General features: G+C 41.0%; 2 protein-coding genes across 3 annotated transcripts in view; one reads left to right on the top strand and one right to left on the bottom strand.

Annotated features, from left to right (window-relative positions):
* Positions 1 to 23,722, bottom strand: part of ST6GALNAC3 (ST6 N-acetylgalactosaminide alpha-2,6-sialyltransferase 3) — a 644,958-nt gene that overhangs the window by 184,172 nt on the left and 437,064 nt on the right. The window lies entirely within an intron of this gene.
* LOC129404904 (60S ribosomal protein L37a-like) lies at positions 217 to 435 on the top strand. Its single transcript, XM_055139265.1, has one exon. The coding sequence runs from the start codon at positions 217 to 219 to the stop codon at positions 433 to 435; it is 219 nt and encodes a 72-aa protein (XP_054995240.1).

The following is a 23,722-nucleotide window of genomic DNA, read 5'->3' as shown; positions in this document are numbered from 1 at the left end:
ATTCTAGCTCACAGAGGACCAGGCTGAGGACAGTAGCCAAGATGCCTACTGGCCTGACATCAGTTACGTATGCAGGGTAAGAGACCCGTCAAAGGCAGGATTGGAAAATTCAGAATCTAGGTGTCATGGTCCCTCCTGCCACTTCAAACATGAAATAAGGAATTCATCAGAAGTATGCTAGGTGCGCTCTCTGTGTCTGAGCTGGGTGGTGGCACGATGACTAAAAGCACCAAGAAAGTGGGGATCATGGGTAAATACAGGATGCATTACGGCACCTCCCTGCGGAAGATGGTGAAGAAAATCAAGATCAGCCATCACTCCCAGTACACATGCTCCTTCTTCGGCAAGACCAAGATGAAAAGTACCTACAGTACCACTTCTGCTGTCACAGTCAAATCTGCCATAGGAATACTGAAGGAATTGAAAGACCAGTAGATCTGCTATCTGAAGCATTGCTAGCCTATAATAAATGGGTTAATTAAAAAAAAAACATGCTAGATGAGAAAGTGACCTGTTCTCAATATTTTGAAGAGAAATACATTGGGCATGCTTTTCATGTTTGAAAATTACTATTCCTTTCTTGCCCTCCATTTTCCTAGTCATTGGAAAATAGAGAAGGAGGCAGAGTAAGAGAATATGAAAGAAAAAAAAAACCCTCTATAGTGTATCCAGGGATGGATCGTGGGACATGAGACCTCATAAAACTAATGCTCAATCAAGACTTCCACAAAATATCTCCCTCCTGGATCCACAGAGAGATAGGTATGAAGACCAGCATAGGGGTGAAAATGGCATTAGCCACTGGTGAGAAAGCGTCCCCCAGTGGGTGATGGGAAAGGTCCCAGGAGCCCTATTCTATGTAGGGACATTCAAGCTTCATGTACACAACACAAATAAATCTGAGGACTTTTCAGTTATTTTTTCCTCCATAAAGGACAAACACAGTTTTCAGTTTAGGTTTTAATGGCAGCTTGTACCTGATGCCATAAAACCCAGTATCAGAACTGCTCCTCAGAGGAAGAGAAATAAATTTGTGCAAAACATAAAGATATTGTTCAGAACAAATGTGCCCAAATATACCCAGTCTTCAAAATCAAACCTAACCTCATTAGACTTCAATGGAAATGGTCCTGTCTTATCAAGAAATGCTGTCAGTGGTCTTAGTTAAATCTAGCATGGGTTTAAGTGAGAGTAAGAATCCCTGACAAGTGATGTACCTAATACATTCTCTCATTCTCTTTCCTTGATGCCTACTGGCACAAGTACCCCCGTGATCAACAATAAAGATTACACTAGAGCAGGGAACTGCCAATTGCTGTCTGTGCGATAAATTCAATCAGTGCCTGTTTTCTGATGAGCTCAGAACGGCTTTTACATTTTTAAAGGGTTATAAAAAAATAACAAAGAGAAAGCTATGATAGAAATCATATGTGAGTGCAAAGTTAAAATATTTACTATGGTTCCTTCACAAAAAGTCTTTTGAATGCTGCATAAACAGTGTTTCCCAAAGTGGGTGATACTGACCCTCCTGCTCCAACTGGGGGTACTGGGGAGACCAAGAAGGTCAGTAGAAGTCTCAGGTGCAACTGGGGGTACTTTCTGCACCATCTCCAGGTGGGTGCTAGGTAATTTTATTTTTCTGAAAAGGGATAGTCAGGCCAAAGAGGTTGGAGAAGCTCTGCATTAGAAGGTAGTTTATTTTCTTACATCCAAAATCATGAACAGCGAAATAAGGAACCATGTTAGTTTTTGTTAGTCTGCAGATTTGCAAAGATTCTGTGGAACAGGTGAAATTTTCCCCCCAGGAGAAAAACCTTAACTTGTGTATTATGAACTGATCTGTTACAGAATATCGAGAGAGAGAGAGAGAGAGAGAGAGAGAGAGAGAGAGAGACAGAGACAGAGACAGAGACAGAGATAGAGTGAAAGAGAGAGAGAGACAGAGAGATAGAGAAAGAGAGACAGAGAGACAGAGAGAGAGAGAGATGCCTGCCATAAAACAGGATTAGGGTGGTGAGGCTGGAGGGAAACTGGGGACATTGGTGGGGAGAAACGTATACTGGTGACAGGATAGGAGTTGTAACATTGTGTGACTGAGCCAATCATGAACGAACTTTGTAACTGTGTATTCTACAGTGAGCAAATAATAGATAAATAAATAATCTACTAAAATTTATACAATACATATTTAGTTAAGTGGTGAATTTCTGAAGAACAATCTCAGTGAGAGGGCAAAGAGAAAAAGGCTGGGGATGACAACTGATTTCTATGTCTAGAGGCAGCACTGACTGTGCTTTTACCAGATTTAGTCCTAGTTATTCAGTTTCTCGCTGATTCCTGCCAGCAACTAGTAGAGAGAGGCTTTAATACCAGGTTCCAGTAAAACTTTGTAAAATTTACAATTTTACAAAAAGAGGCTTTAATACCAGGTTCCAGGCCTATGGATAGTAAACACTGGGGGGAAAGATTTGAATTCGTTTTTAATCTGGTTGCAGAGCATAAGCATGTGATCTCTCCAATAGTATTTCCAAAAACAACAGAGATAGGTTGTTTTATTTTATTTTATTTTATTTTATTTGCTTTTTGGGTCACACCCAGCGATGCTCAAGGGTTACTCCTGGCTCTGGACTCAGGAATTACTCCTGGCAGTGCTCAAGGAACCATATAGGATGCTGGGAATCGAACCCGGGTCAGCTGCATGCAAATACCCTACCTACCATGCTATCGCTCTAGCCCAGGTTGTTTTATTTTTCATTTTGCTTTTACAGATACTGTGCAACTGGGCGAGTGGGAAGTCCTAGTGTTGCCTGGCAGGTGAAACCTGACCACCTCAGCATTCTCAGCTTCCTCCCTTTGCACACACAGATCCCATCCACCCTGCTCTGAACGCACCAGTCAACTTTTTCTTTTTTTCCCCTAAAGGTTTAAGAATCCATAAAATAAAAAAGGATCTCCTGTTCTTTTATTTGATTAAAAAAGCTGAGGTTAGGGTTTCCTCGTTTCATGTGGAGCTATTTAAAGGGAGAAACTTTGAGTGATGATACTTCTAACTGAATGTAAATGTATGTTGCTTTCTTTATTTTTACTGCAGCCAAAGACTTGTAACTAAAAGAAGGTACAATCCCACAGGGCTTCACATTGCCTTTTCCTGTTTGGTCCTGGCCTCTCACTCTCCTTCCCCCCCCCCCCCTTCTGCCTTCAGTTGATGTATTACCATTGCTCTTAAATACTGCAAGAAGGAATCAGAAATACCGTTGAAACGGGAACAAAAGAGAAGAGGAGATGGTTGCGTCAACTGACAGTTACTCCCTACTTTGGTGCTCAGTTTTGGCCTGTGACTCCAGTTGTTAAGAGCAAATTTTCTACATAAAAGTTGTAAGATCTCATCAGAAAAATGACTGTGAGATGAAGTAAGCTTTTTTAAAGTAACCAAGCTCTTTAGATATACTGCCATCATAACATGATTTCCCAGTTGACAAATTATCTTGCAAATATGGGTTCAAAGAAGGAGTTGTCTGTACTCCACATGTGTTGATTGGAACTTGACTTCAACTGCAGGAATACAGCCAGGATTTCTAACCTGCCTGGCTGGTGACTCTGTTGAAAGTGGCTGAAGCAGCTGAGGGTGTCTGGGTCTCTCTCTTTCTCTCCTCCATCCTGCAGTGTCTCTCTCTACCTGACCTTTCTCTCCAGGAGGCCAGGAAGGCCTTGGTAGCTTAGGATTCCGGAAGTGCAAATACAAAGCTTGTAATATCTCTTTAGATGGAGATAGAAACAGAAGTGATATTGTTGCTCTTTTGCCTCATCATGTTGACCATTTCAGAATGGTCAACATAATGGTCAGCATTTCATAAAACAAGCATAGATTCAACGAGAGAGGCCACTGGTTGTGAATAAACTGAAATAATATTGCATAAGGGCATGGAGGATAGAAGACATTTTGTGCATGATTAGCATGCCTAAATAAAATCCATTTCTAGTATATACCTTTCTGTCCCAATGGTTTTGGTCTACTTAGGAATAGTCTGTCTCATTTCAGGACACTGCTAAAGTATTTTTCACAGTTGGGGTGATATAGGAATAGGATTAAATCTGACTCAAAGTCTATCTTTCCAAGAGAAGTACACCTTTCTAAGGAAGAGAAAAATAGTTCCGTAGTGAGCATTAAGATTGGTCATCATCAACCATTGATTTAGAATGAAAAACATTCTATATTCCAATTCCGGACAGTTGACCACAAGAATTTTCAAGCATCCCTTATACTTATCACTTGTAAAGTTCCACCTGGGAAAGCAAACCCCAATGTCTTACTTTGTGAGCATGATTTCTTATTATATCACAGCTTCCTTTCTTTTATCAGACTATACATTCAGGCTAGTGTCATCTTGTCTCCAGAAGTTACTGCTGGGTAACTGCTTCATTTATCAGTCCTGTTCTATTCCTCACTTCTGCACCTCCTCTCTCCCATTACATTATCCTGTTCCTATTTCACAAAGACAACCAGCTATTAGTCTCGAATGCCTTCCACTTTATGCTCCCCACCCACAAAGATATGCATCCTGGCTTCCCACCACCACCACCACTCCCTATTCCGACTTCCAGCTTTCAAAGAAAAGGAGCCCCTCCTTTCCTTAGTGCATCGTTCCAGTTCCATCTACCTCTTCTCTGACCTCCATCATCTCTCACTCATTTCTTTTCTCTCATTACTCTGTCAATAAATTCCCTTGCCCCGCATCTCGACCTGCCACTTTCTGAGAACCAATTCCTTTCCTCCAATCTTCCAAAAGTGCACCGTCTCCCTGTATGACATCAACTTTTGAGTCCTTGCCCTGTCTCCCACTGTGACCTTTGTTCCTCTTCAATTTTCATACCCACGCATAAAACACAATCTTCATGCTCTGCTTTGGCTCATGATAAATAACTGCTGTTTACTGAGACTTTGTAAGGAAACTGGCCACAGCGCCAATTTTAAACAGTTTTCTTACTTGAATGCATTCTCCTAACAGTAACATTGAGACTGTTTCACTTTTATTCCATCCTGTAGAGGAGGAGAGGCGGGGAGACAAAAGAGAGAGGGTGATAATGACATACAGAAAAGGGAGAGAGGAGAGAGACTGAGTACTTTGCTTAGCTCTCGACCCTATGCACCTACTGCCCAGAATTTGATGCAGTCACCTTATCAGTCCCCTGCAGTTTGGCTTCTGCCTTTTCAGTACCCTGAAACTGCTGGCCATGATGGTTGATAATTTCTGACACTGTAGGCGCTTACCTATGACAGTTGGCAGATTTATTCTTGACAGGGAATCAGGAGAGAAACTGATCAGAAAGAGGTGGCCCACCTTTAGTTCAGGTGGAAAGGCAAAGCATTCAGAACTAAGAAAATTTGGTTCTGATCCAATTGACATCCAAATATGGTATTTTCCCCCAAAATCATGCTAGTATTTCAGATTAAATTTCTCTATAAAAATATACAAAATAATATTCAAATCACAAATAAAGGCAAATGCTAAACAGTATTTGCAAGTGACTCCATATGGCACATGTTGACCTCCTTAAACACCAAGTTTGCCAGGGCCACTGAATAAGTTTCCTCACTGAATAAGTTTCCTCACTAACTCTGCACAGATCATGGCCTACTGAGTCTTTTACTATTATTTATATAAAATTCAGCCTTTTCATGAGGGGTCAATAGTGTTGGTATGTGCAATTAGTTCTTAATTGTCCCCACCATTAAAATAATCCTAATTCTAATTAGGTTCGAAATATAACTTAAATATTCTTTTAAAGTCTGTTTGAAAAACAATACCACAGGGGCTCAGAGGAATAGTACAATGGACAAGGCACTTGCCTTGCATGCATCTGAACTGGGTTAGAGTCCCAGTACTGAATATGGTCTTTAAAGGCTTTCCATGAGCAGTTTCTGAGCACAGACCCAGGAGTAAATCCTGAACACTTCCAGGTATGGCAAATAAATAAATAAATACAAAAAGGTTCGGAAAGATTGAAGCATGTAACACAAAGGAGAAACTGTTTATTTTTGATATTAAAAATTTTAATTTATATCATGTTTTGAAAACTCACAAACATTTACTGCATACCAATCCTGTGCATGCTTTCAAACTATGTGGAAAGAGATATGAGTGGCTTATTATTTTTGGCTTTAGCCGCTGGAACTATGTATACACGCAAATTAGAATATTTTTACACCTAAACTTAGAACTCGTAGGTTGATTGTTTATGATCAGAAGGTTATTTACTGCCTTTACTCTCAGTCAAGAAGGATAGTTCAAAGGGGAGGGACACACGTTTGCATCGTGGACCCCTAGTTCAATTTCCAGCACTATATGATAGCCTCCTTTGCTTGAGCAATACCAAGTGTAGGTCTGGTAGTCTCCAGGCAGCCTCAGGTTCAAGAAACTCAGCCTCACCAGACTGAAGCATTGAATCTTAATTCTCAGTACCAAAGGCCACATATTTCAAGGGTGACCCCAGGATCCCAGTACTGCTGGAAATGCTGTCCCAAGAATATTTCTTTCGATAATCTTACAGATTATTAGTGGCAGTGGTGGGGCTGGCCAGGAGACATGAACACAATGAACTATTAGACAAATTAGAAGAAATATTTAAAAATACTGTTAACAATAAGGTCATAGAGTAAGCATTTGATAAACTGTGCTGGGTTGGAGAGATGGTTCAGTGAATAAGCCACTGGCCTTGCACATGGTTGATCAGAGTTCAACCCAAAGTACCAATACGGTCCACAGAATCCTGACCTGAGTAAGCCCTGAGCCCACCACATGTAGCCCCCAAACAATGAAACAAGCAAAACCCTCCTCCCTCTCCAAAAGAACACAGTAAAATAGAAGTGCTATAACAGGATCATATTAAATGCTATGGACATTAGATGGAAAGCAGGGGTGTTTTCTGAAGACAGTACCTGATCTGGACTGTGAAAAGAATCAAATGACCACAGAGAGTTGCAAAGAAAAGACTCCCAGGGGTAAAGCTATTGAAGGAGGTAAACCAAGGGAAATGAGTCAATTGCTTTCATCAGCATCAGAGGGGCAAAGGGGGAGGGATTAAGTTGAGCTAATATTTTAATCATTAAGTAATAAGGAACTAGGAACACCATCATCATCATCATCATCATTAGGGGGCAATGGTTTAGGCCACAAGCAGTGTTGTTCAGGGCTTAGTCCTGGCTCTGCACTCAGGGATCCGAAGAAGGCAAGAACTTTATTCATGTTTTTCCAATCCCACAAGGAGCAGCTTTGAGGAGTGGTAAGACTAGAGCAGTGGCAATGGGGAAATTAACATATGTGGCAGGAATGATAATCAAATAGTGATGGAGAAAAAGTCATTTTGCCTTGTACCAATGACCTGTGCATGTCTTGTGTCTCAGTAAGCAGGGTGGATGTCTGTCATCAGTTTAGAAGACCACTAGAAAAACAGCTGAGCAAAATCATCCCTGCCACAATTTTTGTCCACCTCATGTGGAGCTGGTCCAGCTCCAGAAGAGAACAGATTGGACTAATAGGAAGCATTGAGTTTGGAGTACTGGGGGAAAAAACAGTACTTTTTTGTTGTGTTGTTGTTGTTTTACTTGGATTTGGGTGAGCATGAAGAAAAGCCTGGTTGAAAGAAGAGAACACAGGAAAAAAGTATATTTTTTTGCTTGTAATATGATCAGAAGGTTATTTACTGCCTTTACTCTCAGTCAAGAAGGATAGTTCAAAGGGGAGGGACACATGTTTGCATCGTGGACCCCTAGTTCAATTTCTAACTAACATTTTTAGTTTTAACAAAACTTTTCTTCTAGCATGCAAATGAAAAAGATCCTGACCCATGCAATAAGAATAATATTTAATAAATATAAGAAGAGTCACACCCTCTATGGTTCACTGCCTCATCATGGCGAGGGGGTGGCAACGGTGCCAACTGGCGAAGAGCGAACCAACAGGTGCTGCCAGAGATGCAGGCAGGTGCAGGACTGGACTCCTTGCATTGACTGTGTCGATCTGGCCAGTACTTTCTGTACATGAGCAGCATGTCCATGCACAAGGTGTGTGGCATGTTCATAAGTGTGCAGGTCGTTACAACATGCCACCTGTACAGCAGAGCCTGGCAAGCTACCCATGGCGTATTTGATAATACAAAAACAATAACAAAAATGGGCTTCATTCCTCTCACCCTAGAAGAGCCCCCAATACGGCAGCGTTGAGAAGGACAAGCAAGGAGAGGCTGCTAAAATCTCAGGGCTGAACTAGGTTGCCAAAAATGAAGAAGGACTAAAATGACTGCCTGCACTTTTAATGCACATATGCTTACATCTGAAGCATCCATCGAGGACCTAAAGGTGCAAGCGCAGAAGATCAAGTACGATGCCATTGTAAATTTTTTACTATGAGAGCAAGCCGGGTTCTGAAAAGGATTCAGCACAATCGACCATATCACACAGTGACTAAGTTTACTAAGGCTTCACAAGAGTTCAAGATGCCGCTCTGTTCATTGATTTAAAGAAGACCTTTGATTCTGTTGAGACTGAGGTGGTCATTGAAGTCCTAGCTAAACAGGGCATTAAAACTCAGTACATCAGGATCCTACATGAGCCGTATTACGAATTCACCACCAAGATGTCACCATTCTACAAGGAAGTGATCATCAACATGAAGAGAGGGGTTCGGCAGGGCAATACCATTTCGTGGAAAAACTTGAGTGCTACCCTGGAGAACATCATGTGACGACTGGAAGGGGAAGGAATGGGAGTGAAGATAGACGGTCGGCAACTATATACCACCTCCACTTCACTGATGACATCATTCTAATAACACCCAACATTAGCCAAGCAGCATGAATGCTGGCCGACTTCGACTGTGAGTGTGGAAAGTCAGGCTGCAGCTGAATCTCACGAAAAGAATGTTCATGAAAAACAGACTAGTTCCTGATGTTCCATTTGCTCTTAATGGAAAGAACATCTCCGAATGCAGCAGTTATATGTAACTATGTTGAGAGAGAACTCAACATAATGAATGATCTGGCACCTGAGCTGCGCAGGAGGAAGAGAGCAGCGTGGAAAATTTTCAAGAGCATCAAGGAAGTTGTTAAGAGGATGAAGAACCTCCGACTCCAGGCACATCTTTTTGACTCCACCATTCTTTCTGCATTAACATATGCCTCAGAGACCTGGGCCCTACGAAAATAGGATGAGAATGCTATTTGGGTATCCCAAAGAGGAATCAAAAGAGCTATGCTTGGAGTATCACGTTTCACTCGAGTAGGAGAAGGAATCTGGAGTTCCGACCTCCATTGAAAATCAAGAATCAGGGACGCTGTCTTGTTTGCCAACATGTCAAAAATTATACGGGCTGGACTTGTAACGCGCTTTGGAGATGACTGCTTGACTAGAGCTGTTACTGACTGGGTTCCACGAGTTGTCAAAAGAATGCCTGGCCTTCCACCTAGGAGATGGTTAGACTTCTTCATCAAGACCCTGAATGCATGGTTTGAGGTTCTTTGTGTTCCTGGAGCGATCAGACACCACTGGGCTATACTAGTACGTGACAAGGATGAATGTAGATGCCACTGATGCCCACTGGAGCCAATCAATGAGCATCGAGATGACAAGTGATACAAGTGATACAAGAAGAGTCATCAATTTTATTTGCAATAATAGAGCAGATCCAGTGGGAGACGAGTCTATCCAACGTTTGTTTATTCAAACTACAATATGATTTGACAGTCTGATATTTCAACAGTCAATTAGTTTCACTTGGAATCTATTTCACCAAGAGCAATCAAATGATTCATTTCCCTTCAGAGTATCAGATATGTGTTTCTATCAGCAGTTACAGAACTAGGCACGGAGCAGGCCTTTGGAATCAGACCTTTTACTGAATTATTGCAGAACCCAGGCTTCAGAGAGCAAACTTGTCACCAAGAATCTTGTTTCTTTTTCTTTTTTTTAAAGTATAATTTCATTGAAAGCTAATGTTAATTAATGCAGCAAATATCTCTCAGTGGGCCAGGAGCAGGCAGGACCATTTCCATCTGTGCTCACCTGAAGCAATGACTCCATGAATTTATAAAAAGAAATCAAAATACCCATCAGAACATTTCAAATTTGTTTCATTCTGGAAGCTTACTACAAACTGGTCCCAGCCACTCAGTATTCCCATGGTTGCATTATATTGCTGAGGCTTTGGCTGTTCTGATATAAAATAACTGCTCTCCTCTGCCTTACCTATCATTAGATTGGTGGGCTTTATACATCATTCATAAGCCTCCTGGTGTTATTTATTGTGAATCTCTCTGGCTCAAGTCACATTTGATCAACATGCTGATAAAGAAGTTTCCAGCCACTAACAAAACTTTTATAAGAAGAAAAATGATTTGAAACATGTTCTGGATTCAGCTTACCTTAACATAGTTAACTGGATTAGATGCCAGGGACATGTCTCTTGGTGAATGATTTGAAAAATTTGTGATGTTTTCCCTCCAGGGTTCTGAATGGAATTCATTCAACACTGAGTGCCCACACTAAACAAGACACAATGTTAGGTCCTGGGGCAATCTGATGCTTATATTATTAGACATCATCCCTCAAATTCTTAATAAAGTAACAAAAATGTACATGGGAAGGATGAGAAGGAAGTGACATGTTGTGTTAGGGTAGCAATGATTAGGGGGAAAGTCTTTAAATAGGAGTATTTTATTTGGGAAAAAATAATTTGCTAACTCTTAGGCATAGTGTCTTGTTGTTAACCAATAGTCAAATGATGGTCTCTGCTCCCTGTTACTTTTATTTTTTAAGATTGTCGGAAACCCAAATCTGTTACAAATGGGAAAATTGAGTGAAACCCATACTAAACTTCCATTTTAGAACTAAAAGGACAAAATGAAGGAGGGAAGACAGGAAAATGGAAGATGAGAGTGAGCTAGAGGATAGAAGTGCAATTGATCATAATCTAAGTAAAATAATTTTTAGAAAAAAATATGAGTTTAGGTAGGTGGTTATATGGGTCAGTGTTCGAGTACTTACCATGGATATGTGAGACCCTGGGTTCTACTCCTGGCATCATCAAACTCCAAAGCCAAAAGAAACACAACTCCCTCCCCTTAACCCCCAACTATAACAGACATCAGCTAGAGCTTACATGGACATCAATTCCATTATTTGGTACTTCAATGCACACTGTTCACTGGAGGATTTACCTTCAAAGCAAATGCACATCTGGTTTCCTTGTTGTTTATTTTGCTTTGGGGCCACATTCAGTGGTGCTTAGGGATTACGACTCGACTCTATTCTCAGGTATCACTCCTAGTGGTGCTGGGGACAGACCTAGATTGATGATATGAAAAGAAAACACACTACCTACTGTACTATGTCTCCAGCCCCACCAATGACCCATCTGAATCCTGCTGTACAGTTTTAGTTCATAGATGCAACAATCAAAATTGCATTTTAAAATTCCATTTTTAATTAAAATTTTTGTCATTTTTATAAAATTGCTAGACACTTTACTTCAACTGTTGCACACTTGAGGGCTTGTAAGTACAACTTAAAAAACAATTTTGCAAACATCTTATACCTAATTTAAAGAGAAAAATTAGATATGATGGCCAAGTATCATAAATTCATAAATTAATTTTCTACAGTTCCTCTATTTAGATAACCACAATCCACACGTTTACATTTTAAATTTTATTTATTTATTTTCTTTGTTTTAGGGTCACACCTAGTGCTATGCCCATGGCTTATCCCTTGCTCAGTGCTCAGGGATCATTCCTGGCTGGCTGGGGTGGGGGAGGAGGGCATATAGCGTGCTGGGGATAGAATTCAGTTGGCTGTATCTTACCCACTATACTATCTCTCTTCTCCCAGTTTACCTTTTTAGTTCCCTGTTTCATAAGGATATAAAAAATGGAATTGTCCTACTGAAGATTTCACATTCTTAGCTTCAGTTTGATGTAAGCAGGTAGATAGGGAAAGGCCCTGGGCAATGAAAATTTAGATTTAACAGTCACTGGGAAGGAGAATCTTAAGACTTGCAGATTCAAGAAAACAAAAGACCCAGAGGAAACCATCAGCAGACCCTGAGGATAATAGACCCCTCCCCAGGAAGTTCCTTAAAGAAGGCCATCACCACTCCCAACCTCCCTGGTAACCTTAGCAATGAACTTTTACCTGGAAAGAAACCCCACGTGGGGGCAGGTTGAAGAAACCCTATAAAAGACACCTTGAATAAAAGAAGGGCATGCATATGCTGCCTGAGCCCATGTGCTGCTTGTGCCCATGTGGCAGAGCACATGTGTCGCCCGCATCTCCCCTCTTGAGATGTGTACTTTCATGCTTTCATACTTTTGTGTCTAAAGCTCAGTTATGTGTAGAGGCTTCCCCCACCTTTGAGGAAGCCCGCGTTCTCTCTTGAACGCGTTACTCTTACCACTCTCTCCCTTTCTTATCCCTTCCTCCTATCCTCAAAAGCCCCTAAATAAAATCTGTTTACTTCACTGCCTGTCTACTCCTGAAATTCTTTTCCGTAAGTGACGACAAGAACCCAGTAACTCTAGGTCCCGGGTGGTAGAGACTGTTGGGGAGAAAGTGACCATCTTTCTCTTCCCAGGTTCACATGAGTCACCTGTGGAGCCCACCAACATCAAGTTGACTATAGACATTTATTCTGACTAATATATTTTTCCACTTTACTCTCAATGAGTCCACAAACTACAGAAAATTAATCAATTTTCTATAGCTGAATATTTGGGTTCTTTTCAATGGGCCTGTGCATGAAGCTATCATTAATAGTATTGTAAACTATGTTAAATGGGAGAGAAAAAGGGGAAAAACTTGTTTTTATCCGACTGAAAATATAGTCCCTTTTCTATGAATATTCATACACCTGATTCAAGCCTGGCATGGGTCTCTTCATACTCCTGTCATCCGGTGATTTGGGATACATTCCCTCCCCTAATGGCAATTCTCTCCAATATCATGAGGGCATTTCAGCTTATAGCTACCAGCTACGCTGTTATTGGATGTTAAAGAAAATAATTTTGGTTTAAATTACCTCTTGAGATCTTCTTACTTCAGGCACCAACAATAAGAGAATGCCAAAAGAACAAGAAGAAATAGCATCTTTATTATGTAAAATAACCTCTCTTTTTGTCTATCTCTCTGCTTTTCTTTTGCTTTAGTTGAATCATTTAAATGACAATTCTCCAAATCCTGGACGACATTTTCAGAACTCAAAGGTTTACATTTAAATAACTACTATATACTTCTAAAGTTCCAGTAAAAAACATGAAAATTTTCAGATTGACTTTAATCTTCACAGTCAACTAGTTTATAAATCCCAATGATTGTTGAATGCATAACAGCATCATAAAATAAAAATAAAATTTAAAAGCAGTTTGTACCAATTCCTTTTTTTTATATGATGCTACAAATTCATAATCAGAGATTTTGCTTGCTGGGGGACACACTGGGAGTGCTTGGGGGTACTCCCCGCTTTCTTCTCTGGGTTCCCACCACACCATGCTTAGGACCAATCCAGTCCTCCTGCCTGCAAACCATGCACTCTATCCATTGAGTCATCCCTCTGATCTCATAATCAAATTTTTACTCAACCTTAAAAAATAAAATTTTACATGTTACCAATGGGGCTTCATTATAAAAACACATGTATTTAAAAATCATCAAAATAGTTTTAATTTCTGAGTACTTGAGTGGTTCTTAGATATTCACTAATATTTAAAAGTCTGGGCTAGGGGAAGCAGGGAAGTCACTCAGCAGCAGAGCAGTTGTCTTACATGAATACGGCCCTGGGTTTGATAAGAAGAAGAAGGAGGAGGAGGAGGAGAAGAGGGAGAAGATGAAGAAGAGGGAGAAGAAGGAGAAGACAGAGAAGAAGGAGAGGAAGAAGACAACTCAGTCTGGACTAGGGATGTGACTCAAGTGGTAGAGGTGATACCTTGCATAAGTTCCAAGGTTTGATTCTTGCATCCTGTTGGCATGACCACTATAATAATGATGTAGGCAGGTAGGTAGGGAAAGGCCCCTGGCAATGAAACTTAGATCACCAAAGTCTCAGGGGAGGAGAATCCTGAGACTGACCCACCCTGTGGACACAGGAACCGCACCCGATAAGACCTTCAACAGACTCTGAGGATAATAGACCCCCCACCCTGTGGAACCGCACCTGATAAGACCTTCAACAGACTCTGAGGATGATAGACCCCTCCCCAGGAGGTTCCCCGAAGAAGGCTATCACCACTCCCAACCTCCCTGGTAACCTTAGCAACGGACTTTTACCTGGAAAGAAGCCCCCACGTGGGGGCAGGTTGGAGAAACCCTATAAAGGCCACCTTGAACAAAGGAAGTGCGCACATATGCTGCCTGAGCCCATGTGCTGCTTGTGCCATGTGGCTGAGCACATGTGTCGCCCGCATCTCCCCCCTTGAGATGTGTACTTTCATGCTTTCATGTCCAGTGCTAGGGTGTGTGTAGAGCGCTTCCTCCACCCTTGGAGAAGCCCGCGTTCTCTCTTGAGCGCGTTACTCCTACTGGTTTTTCTTTTCCACTTATCCCTTCCTCCCTCCCTCAGAAACCTCTGAATAAAATCTATTTACTTCACTGCTTGTCTACTCCTGAAATTCTTTTCCGCGAGCGAGACAAGAACCCAGTTACCGTGGGTCCCGGGTGTTTGAGGCGGTTGGAGAGAAAGTGACCGTCTTTCTCCTCCCCGCTTCACGAAAGTCACCCGTGGGGCCCACCGACGTCATCTTGGCGAGCCAGCCAGGAGTAGCAGTGAAAAATCCACGAGGAAGAAGGTAATCTGTGGAAAATCTGCTGTGGAGGTAGGCTCCCTTGGAAATCTCTAGGGGGGATGAGGGAGGAATGTGATAACCTCTGTGTGAATGTGTGTGTGCATGAGCACCCTGATAGGTCCTCCTATCAGGAGTGATTTTGTGGCTCCACGACCTGGCACTCTTAAAGTCCCTCTAAGTCACGGAGCTCGAGTGGGCTGCCTGCGATTCCACGGAGAACGTACGGTCAAGGGTGGCACTGGCATAGCTGCCGGTCGCAAGTCACAATGCTGAACCACTAAGGCTAAGTTCTCCACCGGCCAGGCAAGCATCTGAGTGGTCTCTGCAAAGAGGCACCCCTCCTTTGTCTGTCTTGTGTCATCGTTCACTATGGGAGGAATGGGAGGGAAGCCCACTAATGAGAATAATCCGGGAAACTAAAGTGAATCAACACCCAGGTAGAACATCCTTTCTCCACCCAGTCGCTGTCCGATTAAAGGATTAGCTAGAGGTCGATTGTAATGCTAATGAAGGCAGCCAGCATGTTTAGCTCTAGGTAAAGTGAGACTGAAGAAAAAAAAAAAAAAGGTAAAAGCAGGGAAGATGTAGCAAGCTAAGAAAGGCAGAACTTCTTTCAAGGAGCAGGGCTTCTTTAAGACCACAGCATTAGGTTCGGCTCGGGCACACAGCTGTGGGTCTGCCCGGTGCCAGGGACACCCAGGGACGCCTGCGGTGGAAGCAGAGGCTATTGGTGGAGACGTCCAGATCCAAGAACCCTCTGAGAAAAGGCCTATATAGGAGGGGTTAGAGTCCCCTCAGGAGAGGCCAAAGTAAAGGTCTACATAGGAGGGGTTAGAGTCCCCTCAGGAGAGGCCAAAGTAGAGGCCAATGTATGGGGGGTTAGAGTCCCCTCGGGAGAGGCCAAAAGAAGGCCAATGTAGGGGGTTAGAGTCCCCTTGGCAGAGGCCAAAGGAAAGCCAATGTATGGGGGGTTAGAGTCCCCTCAGGAGAGGCTGAAGCGAAGCCCTGGAAAGTAGTTTTTGCTCAAGAACCATCCTGTCTTAGGTTTTTTCTCTTCCCTAGGTTGTTGCTGGTACTCGGAAACATGGGCAACTCAACTTCAATACCTAAAATTCCCCTCTGGGTTGCTTGTTAAATTAAAACATTGGAGGAGCCTAAAGCTAGATAGTTTAAATAAGGAATATCTTGTTGACCTCTGTAACACCATGTGACCTGAGTATAAGCTAGAGCCCTGGGAAAGATGGCCAGTGAATGGCAGTTTGCATTACCAGACCATTTTGCAGTCAGATCTTTTGCAGGTAACGAAAGAAGTAGGATTATCAAAGCAGAGAAGGATTTAATATCAAGAACGAAGAAGTGTGTCACTAAGGTGGTTTATCCCCACATTTGATAAGAAGATACTAGCTCCCTGCCTCAGAAGTAATCTTGATCTTAAAATGGTAACATCTGGCAACCTTAAGTTTCAACAACTTGGTCATAGTTTTGCCGGCTTGTATCAACAAAAGTGCTTTCTTGACCCATTTTTAACAAGCAGGAAACTGGCTGGTCAGGCAGAGAAACGGGGAGCAATGAAGGGTTGAGGTGTTTTTTGGAACTTGTTAGACCGGGTTTAAACAGAGATTTCTTATCAGAATGTTGAGCCTATGGAGAATGCAAAATTCTCAATCTAGATTTCTTATTGTAAGAACATTAATGGCTATTAACAGCTGTAATTCTTCTGAAGTTCAGAGTCTATACTATCTAGGAAGAGCTGCAGAAGTGGTGCCTAAAACTAAAGTGAAATAAAGAGTTCAGAGGATTCAAGGCTTTATCTTAAAAGACTCAGTTAATCTTAATGAGGAATTTAGCCAGTTTACAAACAGGTACAGATGCCATCAAAATAAAGTTTTCTTATGTTTCCATAAACATTGACAGTCCAAGTGTCTTTTCTATGCTATTATTAAAGTTTAGTTAAAAAAAAAGAAAAAAGGGCTCTTTTTGTGTCTGAAAGCATGTTTGTATTGTGGAATTGTTAGAGAGCTCATGATTTGAAATAACTAAGATACAAAAACTATTGGATTTAAGCCAAAGAAGGTTTACTCATGTTTCATAAAAATTGATGGTTTAAAGGTTATGCCGTTGTGTCAATGTACATATGCATCTATATTGGATTATTAGAATGTGAGCTGAAATAATTGTGGAAAAGCAGGTTCAAAGAGTAATAGTTTAGTTAAAACATGAGTTTCTAGAGTTATGAATTTGGTTGCAAAACTTATCCTACTGGTATTTTATTTGATCTCTGAGACTTTTGGTAACTAAAATTTCTAGAGATACTTAGCAAATAATTATAATAGATTAATCTCAGGTGTCTGCCTGATAGTCTGAAGCCATAACATTGTGCCTTGGTTAAAGTTTGAGATAAGAATGGAGTATTTCATGGAAAATGTGGGAAATTTCACTGACTATTGTTAAATCAGTCTGTCCAGTACATGGGAATGCATGTTATTATTCTGATAACTTTATTCATTGCAAAGCTTTGTCACCAGATATCATACCTAGCTCTGACCATCACAGAGAAGTTTGTATGCAAGTGTGAGATCCTTAATGTTTTATGGTAATCTATGAGTGTTTTAATCTTTATATTTGTGTTTTCCTAGAAATCAGAATTCTAAGATGTCCCCTGTTTAACTTCTAATGTGGAGTGAACCTTTGCCCAATGAATATGTTATAAGAACTTTAGTTGTGAGCATCTTTAAAGTTGTTGAATATCTATAGAACTGACCTAATGCTTTTGAAATAACACTGAAAGTAGTTTTGTCATGTTAAATGAAATGATTGGTAATTTGTGCCCAAACTTGGAAGATCATGTTGTACTGAGTTCAGTAAAATAAGAGTTTAAATTTGTGGGATGACTATAAGGAATATAGATGTATGTCTTAACTCAGAAAGATAATGGATGCAGATATCAGTTGGAAAAAGGAAAGGAATCCTGTTAAAGTGAAGTTGATTTTGAAATGGGTTGAAGGAAAGTTACAGGACAGAATGAATGTAAAAGAATGTGTAGAAGGTTTGAGGTTGTGTTTGAAGGAAAGAAACTGATCACTGTTTTAAGAAACTCTTTAAATCACATGCAGAATTGTTCTAGTATGTTTTGGTAGGATCTATGGAAAAGATATTGGATAGATTGTCTGGAACTCCTGTTACAGTGCTATTAGATTATTGAATTCTTCAAAAGTTGTGGAAAATCAAGTGTTTTTCAAATGGGATTAAATGAATTAGACATGTTTAACTGTACACTGGACTCCCAGTACAGTGCTCTTATTAATGGGAAGTCAAGGTTTTCAACATGGAATTGAATGGGTTAAATAAGATGTTAAATTGTACACTTTTTCTCTACAGATTTTAGCTTCTTTGACTAGGACCCACAACAAATGGGTGTGTTGCATCTCACTGTGAGTAAAGTGAAATGTTTGCTTTTCTCTTCTTTTGTACCTTCAGTATGTTTTTGATGCTTCATGGCACTATGTTGGTTTGCATAAATCCAGATAAAAGTCTTTCCTCTCTGTAATAGGGTCTACCCCTCATGCAGACAGGAAAATCACTTATGGGACCCCAAAGCCCTCTTTCAGGGAAAGAGTCAAGGGATTGGTCTAAATGACAGGAGCAGGTATTTAACAGGTACTGTTTCAAGTACCCTACAAACCTCAGGGAGACCCTAGAGGCCAGTTGGCTCAAGGAAAGAATGGAAATCATCACTGCTATGGAAAATGAGAAATCTGAATCTGTGTGACTGACACAATCTGGGCCTACTCAGCATCAAGAAAAACCCTGGAAACCAGGATCTCTCTCAGCCCTGAAAAAGGGAGGGGATGGACTCCTTTCTGCCAGGATGCATTTACGGAAAAGGCCACCTCCAGTTCAACCTGAAGGCTTGAGACCATCCAGTTCATCGTGGGACATTTATGGCCAGGCCTGGGTAACTCTGACGTGCCACATAGAATTAATGCCATTATTGGTGTGCCTCCTGTCTTTAGCCAACCCCCAGGACTTCTCAGTAAATAATGGGGTACCCCAAATGGAGAGTTCTCCAATCTTGCTGTATTTATGCAAAAGAACAAGTCAGATTTGTTAAGCCATCAGGCAAATTTTAAAATGAAGGTGGAGAGAAAACCATGTTTCTGTAACTTGCTTTTTAAAGAATCAGATTCAAATTCTACAGAGTAATCTAGTAAATGTATTCTAATCTGGATCTAAAAGGTATCCCTTTTGGGTAATTCAGGTACAATGTGTTTTGCTGACTGTAAAGTAAGCAGCCTAGTCTTTGGGACTCAATGTTGAACATGCTGTCACTAGTCTGACCAGGGTATTGGAAGCCAGAGCTTTAGTAGGGGGAACCTCAGCTCAAAGTTCAGAATTAATTGCTTTTCCCCAACCTGTCAATTGGCTACAGTGCCAAAAGTGGACATCTCAACTGGTTCTAAGTATTCACTTAGTTCTATGAACACAGTCATTTGGAGAGAACTAGAATTTTAACAGCTCTTAATTCTCGTTCCATCATGGGATTAATACCCCATCCAGAGAATACTCACCTAAGATACTCTGCAAAAGAGGAACAATAGGCATTGGAACAAGGTTTTCGAAAGGAAATTGATGAAGGGTTACACTAAGCTTCCAACACTAGTGAAAGCCATCTTTCATGGGAAGGAACTCAGAACTGTGCTTCCTGTTTCATTAATGAACCTAGTGGAAATTCTGGGCTTCCTTTCCTAACACTTGTTCAGCATCAAGGAATTTACCAAGGAGAGGATTGGCAGCTTTGACATCATGTAAGTGATCAAATGCTCATATTCAAGGTATAAACATCTACTGCTTCCAAATGACAGCTTCAGTGGATGGGTAGCTTTTCCAACCTGAGAAGCGGTGTGGTGCTTCTAGGCCACTAGAAAAATCTGGACATAAGAAGTCATTTTCTATCAACCAATGGGTGAAGCAGTTATTCCTTTATGGCATTATGTTGCTTTGGTTTCTGTTGCTTTAACCCTTATGTTTCCTAAGACAGCAAACTATTTTGTCCTTACTAGGTCAGTTTTCCACTGGTATGATCATTTGAGTTTTTTCTTTGCCCCACAAATAGGAATAGAAGATGTTGCTCAACATATAGAAACCCTGACAAAGTATATGCAAAAGGCATTAAATGACACCCATACTAGTCTTTCTCTAATTAACTCAGAAATGTCCCAAATGAGAAAGGCAATCATTCAAAACCGGATGGCCTTAGATATACTCACTGCTGCTCAGGGAGGAACCTGTGCTGTCATAAAAACTGAGTGCTGTGTATATATCCCGGACTATACTGCAAATGTGACTAACCTTCTGGATGACATGAAAAAGCAGTTACAGTCTCTTGAGGACTCCTCTCCAAGTTTCTGGGATCGGATCTCTTCATGGTTCGGAGGAGGATGGACATGGTTGGAGAAACTATTATTTTCCATCTTTATGATCATAGTAATAGGTGTAGGATTATGTTGTGTTGGTTTCTGCTGCTTTAATTTCTGTCTCACCGTCCCAGGCAGAATGTTATCCAAAACTGTAGATCACTCTGCTCTTGCTAGATCAGAGGCAATATTCTACTCCAAGGTCTAATCATTTCAAAGTGACATTCCTCAGTCTAATTGATCTGATCTTTTCTTTCAGATAACTTCAGGATCCCAACCAGTTCATTGCCTGGGGCCCACTAAAACTAAGGTAGCATGAGGTTTCACCCCTTGTGCAGGCAGGGCCAGCGCCCCTTTGTCAGCATGAAGCAGCTCCAGAAGATGGACCTTCAGCCATTTTCCCTTAAAGATTTAAGGTGGTGAAATCTCTAGGGGGGAATATGATGTAGGCAGGTAGGTAGGGAAAGGCCCCTGGCAATGAAACTTAGATCACCAAAGTCTCAGGGGAGGAGAATCCTGAGACTGACCCACCCTGTGGACACAGGAACCGCACCCGATAAGACCTTCAACAGACTCTGAGGATAATAGACCCCCCACCCTGTGGAACCGCACCTGATAAGACCTTCAACAGACTCTGAGGATGATAGACCCCTCCCCAGGAGGTTCCCCGAAGAAGGCTATCACCACTCCCAACCTCCCTGGTAACCTTAGCAACGGACTTTTACCTGGAAAGAAGCCCCCACGTGGGGGCAGGTTGGAGAAACCCTATAAAGGCCACCTTGAACAAAGGAAGTGCGCACATATGCTGCCTGAGCCCATGTGCTGCTTGTGCCATGTGGCTGAGCACATGTGTCGCCCGCATCTCCCCCCTTGAGATGTGTACTTTCATGCTTTCATGTCCAGTGCTAGGGTGTGTGTAGAGCGCTTCCTCCACCCTTGGAGAAGCCCGCGTTCTCTCTTGAGCGCGTTACTCCTACTGGTTTTTCTTTTCCACTTATCCCTTCCTCCCTCCCTCAGAAACCTCTGAATAAAATCTATTTACTTCACTGCTTGTCTACTCCTGAAATTCTTTTCCGCGAGCGAGACAAGAACCCAGTTACCGTGGGTCCCGGGTGTTTGAGGCGGTTGGAGAGAAAGTGACCGTCTTTCTCCTCCCCGCTTCACGAAAGTCACCCGTGGGGCCCACCGACGTCAATAACATCCCAACAATATCAATATAACAACAACAACAAAAAAAAACAACAAAAACAAAGTCTGTAAGGAGAAGCCAGAGCAAGAATACAGTGGGTAGCACATTTTCCTATACATAGCCAAGCCAGGTTTGATCCCTGACTCTCTAGCCCACCTGGATTGTTCCTTCAACAGTGTTGCTGTTGTTTTATTCCTTCTAATTAGTATCCTTATGCTAGATCTTCAAAATGTAACTGGAGTATCAAAGGATATGAATGTGCTGCCAAAATGGTTTTTAATCTAATAATGCAATTAGCTTGTTACCAACAGTCTATGAGTCCCTCAGTATCTCCCATAGTACATAAGAGATGATGATAACACCTTCAGATGATTTCCAATTGACAAATGCAGAACAGTAACTGCTCATGGTTTTAATCTATATACTTTTATGGCTACCCTCAAGATGTCTGGGGAGCTATGTGTGGGAATCCCCCCCTCTTCTTTCCCCGAACAGTGTATGGAGTGGCAGTCAGAGAATAAGGAGACACATGGATAAAATGAGTCACTCCAGAGCAATTTTAGTTCATTGAGACTTCCCTTCTCTTCTAAATAAAAAATGATTTAGGGAGTTGATACAAGTGTGTATCTCTTTATATCTGAGGCTGTGTCATCATCTTCATAATTTAACTCAACTATTTGAAACTGAAGGTCAGTTTTTCTGGAGACTAACAATGTTCAGCCTAGATTTATTTGATATTAGGGCTATTACAAACCATGACAGGGAGAAATGTTTGTTATGACACAATTTATTTTTATATGAGCATCCTTTATACTGAGTCGTAAAACATTTTACAGAGATACATAAGCTAATGGTCCTTGTAGAATGCTGATTTTTCAATGTTTATTTAACTTGTGATTGTGCTGAAAAATTGGTTGTTTTATTTGTTGGCAGGTAACAGTGGGATTTCCAACAACTGTGTTAAAGAAAATAAGTTCAGAGTTTATGGCAGACCACAGATATGAACACTATGATTTTGCCCTGCCTAGTGCGTCATACAGAACCAATGAGTGTGGGGAGCAGAAAAAAGAGGCAACACCATAGAGAATACAGAGAAAAGGGAGAAATGAAAGTATTTGGGAGACCCAACTGTCACTATAGCAGAAAAAAAAATCTGTCAACAGAGTAGTATTTTTTTTTCCTAAAAGAAATGAAAAGCATTCTCCTGTCTTTTCCCAGTACGTTTGCAACTCCTCAGCTGCTCTCTGTATATGGCTGATATGACATTTAAATGATAAAGTAAGACAATTTCAAGTTCACCATATCAAATACAGCAATGGCTCCCCAAGGAAGTAGAAAGAAGAATCAGTGGCAGTACTGTTGGATGTTTTAGACCTGTGGTACTATTTTCATAAATTAAATTTATAACTGACTGGCTTACTTTTTTTTGCTTTTTCATTGAAGTCAAAACATCATAACTCCCCATTGAGATGATACTGACAGTTTTCAGATAGACTTCCTGGCTTTTTCTTTTCTCTTAGCTCCAATGCCTCATTTTAGTGCAGAAACTCTGGGAAATGCTTGCTTCCCAGGGAATAAAATGAAGGTAGGCTTCTTCTATATTCCATGGACATAACTCAGCCAGTCAGAGACAAAGACACTTTATTTTCTAAGTAAACCAATTCAAAACTTGGAATTAGAATGAAGTCTCATTAGGTTGTATGCCCATTCACTAAGTATCTAAAATGCAGGAAACTTAGTGTTTGCTAATTCTTCATTTGAAAGGTACCCAGATTCTTTGTCTAATATGCAGTTCATTTATTCCCCCTCCTTCTTTTTCAAGTTCCATAACCTACTCTTTTTCACGCTGAAACTGAAGGAAAAAAATATGAAGCATAGTTTTTTTGGGGGGAGGGGTAATTTATAAAAGGCCAGATTTTTTAAAAGATGTCTGAAGCTTTCATAAGATCAAACATGTTGGCCAATGTGACCTTTGGCAAAGGAGATGGCTAAACTCCCAAACACAGAGACTTTGGGGTGATAAAATAGTGGAAAGAATGTTTCTCTGTTACATGAGGCTCAGTTTAGATGTTCTGGAGCCAATTACACAATTTGGAATTAGCATCATTAGCAACTAACTTCTCCATCTGTAAAGTGGAATTAAAGAGCTACCACTCTTTTTTTTAAATTATTTTTATTTTTATTTTTATTTTTTTTACAGAGTTCTCAGGTTTATGTCTCAGTTATACCGTATTCAAACACCATCCCTTCACCAGTGCCCATATTCAACTACCAAAATCCCCGGTATACCCCC

Source organism: Sorex araneus, chromosome 5, assembly GCF_027595985.1.
Source record: "Sorex araneus isolate mSorAra2 chromosome 5, mSorAra2.pri, whole genome shotgun sequence".
Classification (NCBI taxonomy): domain Eukaryota; kingdom Metazoa; phylum Chordata; class Mammalia; order Eulipotyphla; family Soricidae; genus Sorex; species Sorex araneus.
Note: the sequence above shows the minus strand (reverse complement) of the source record. Positions and strands in the feature narration are given on the sequence as shown.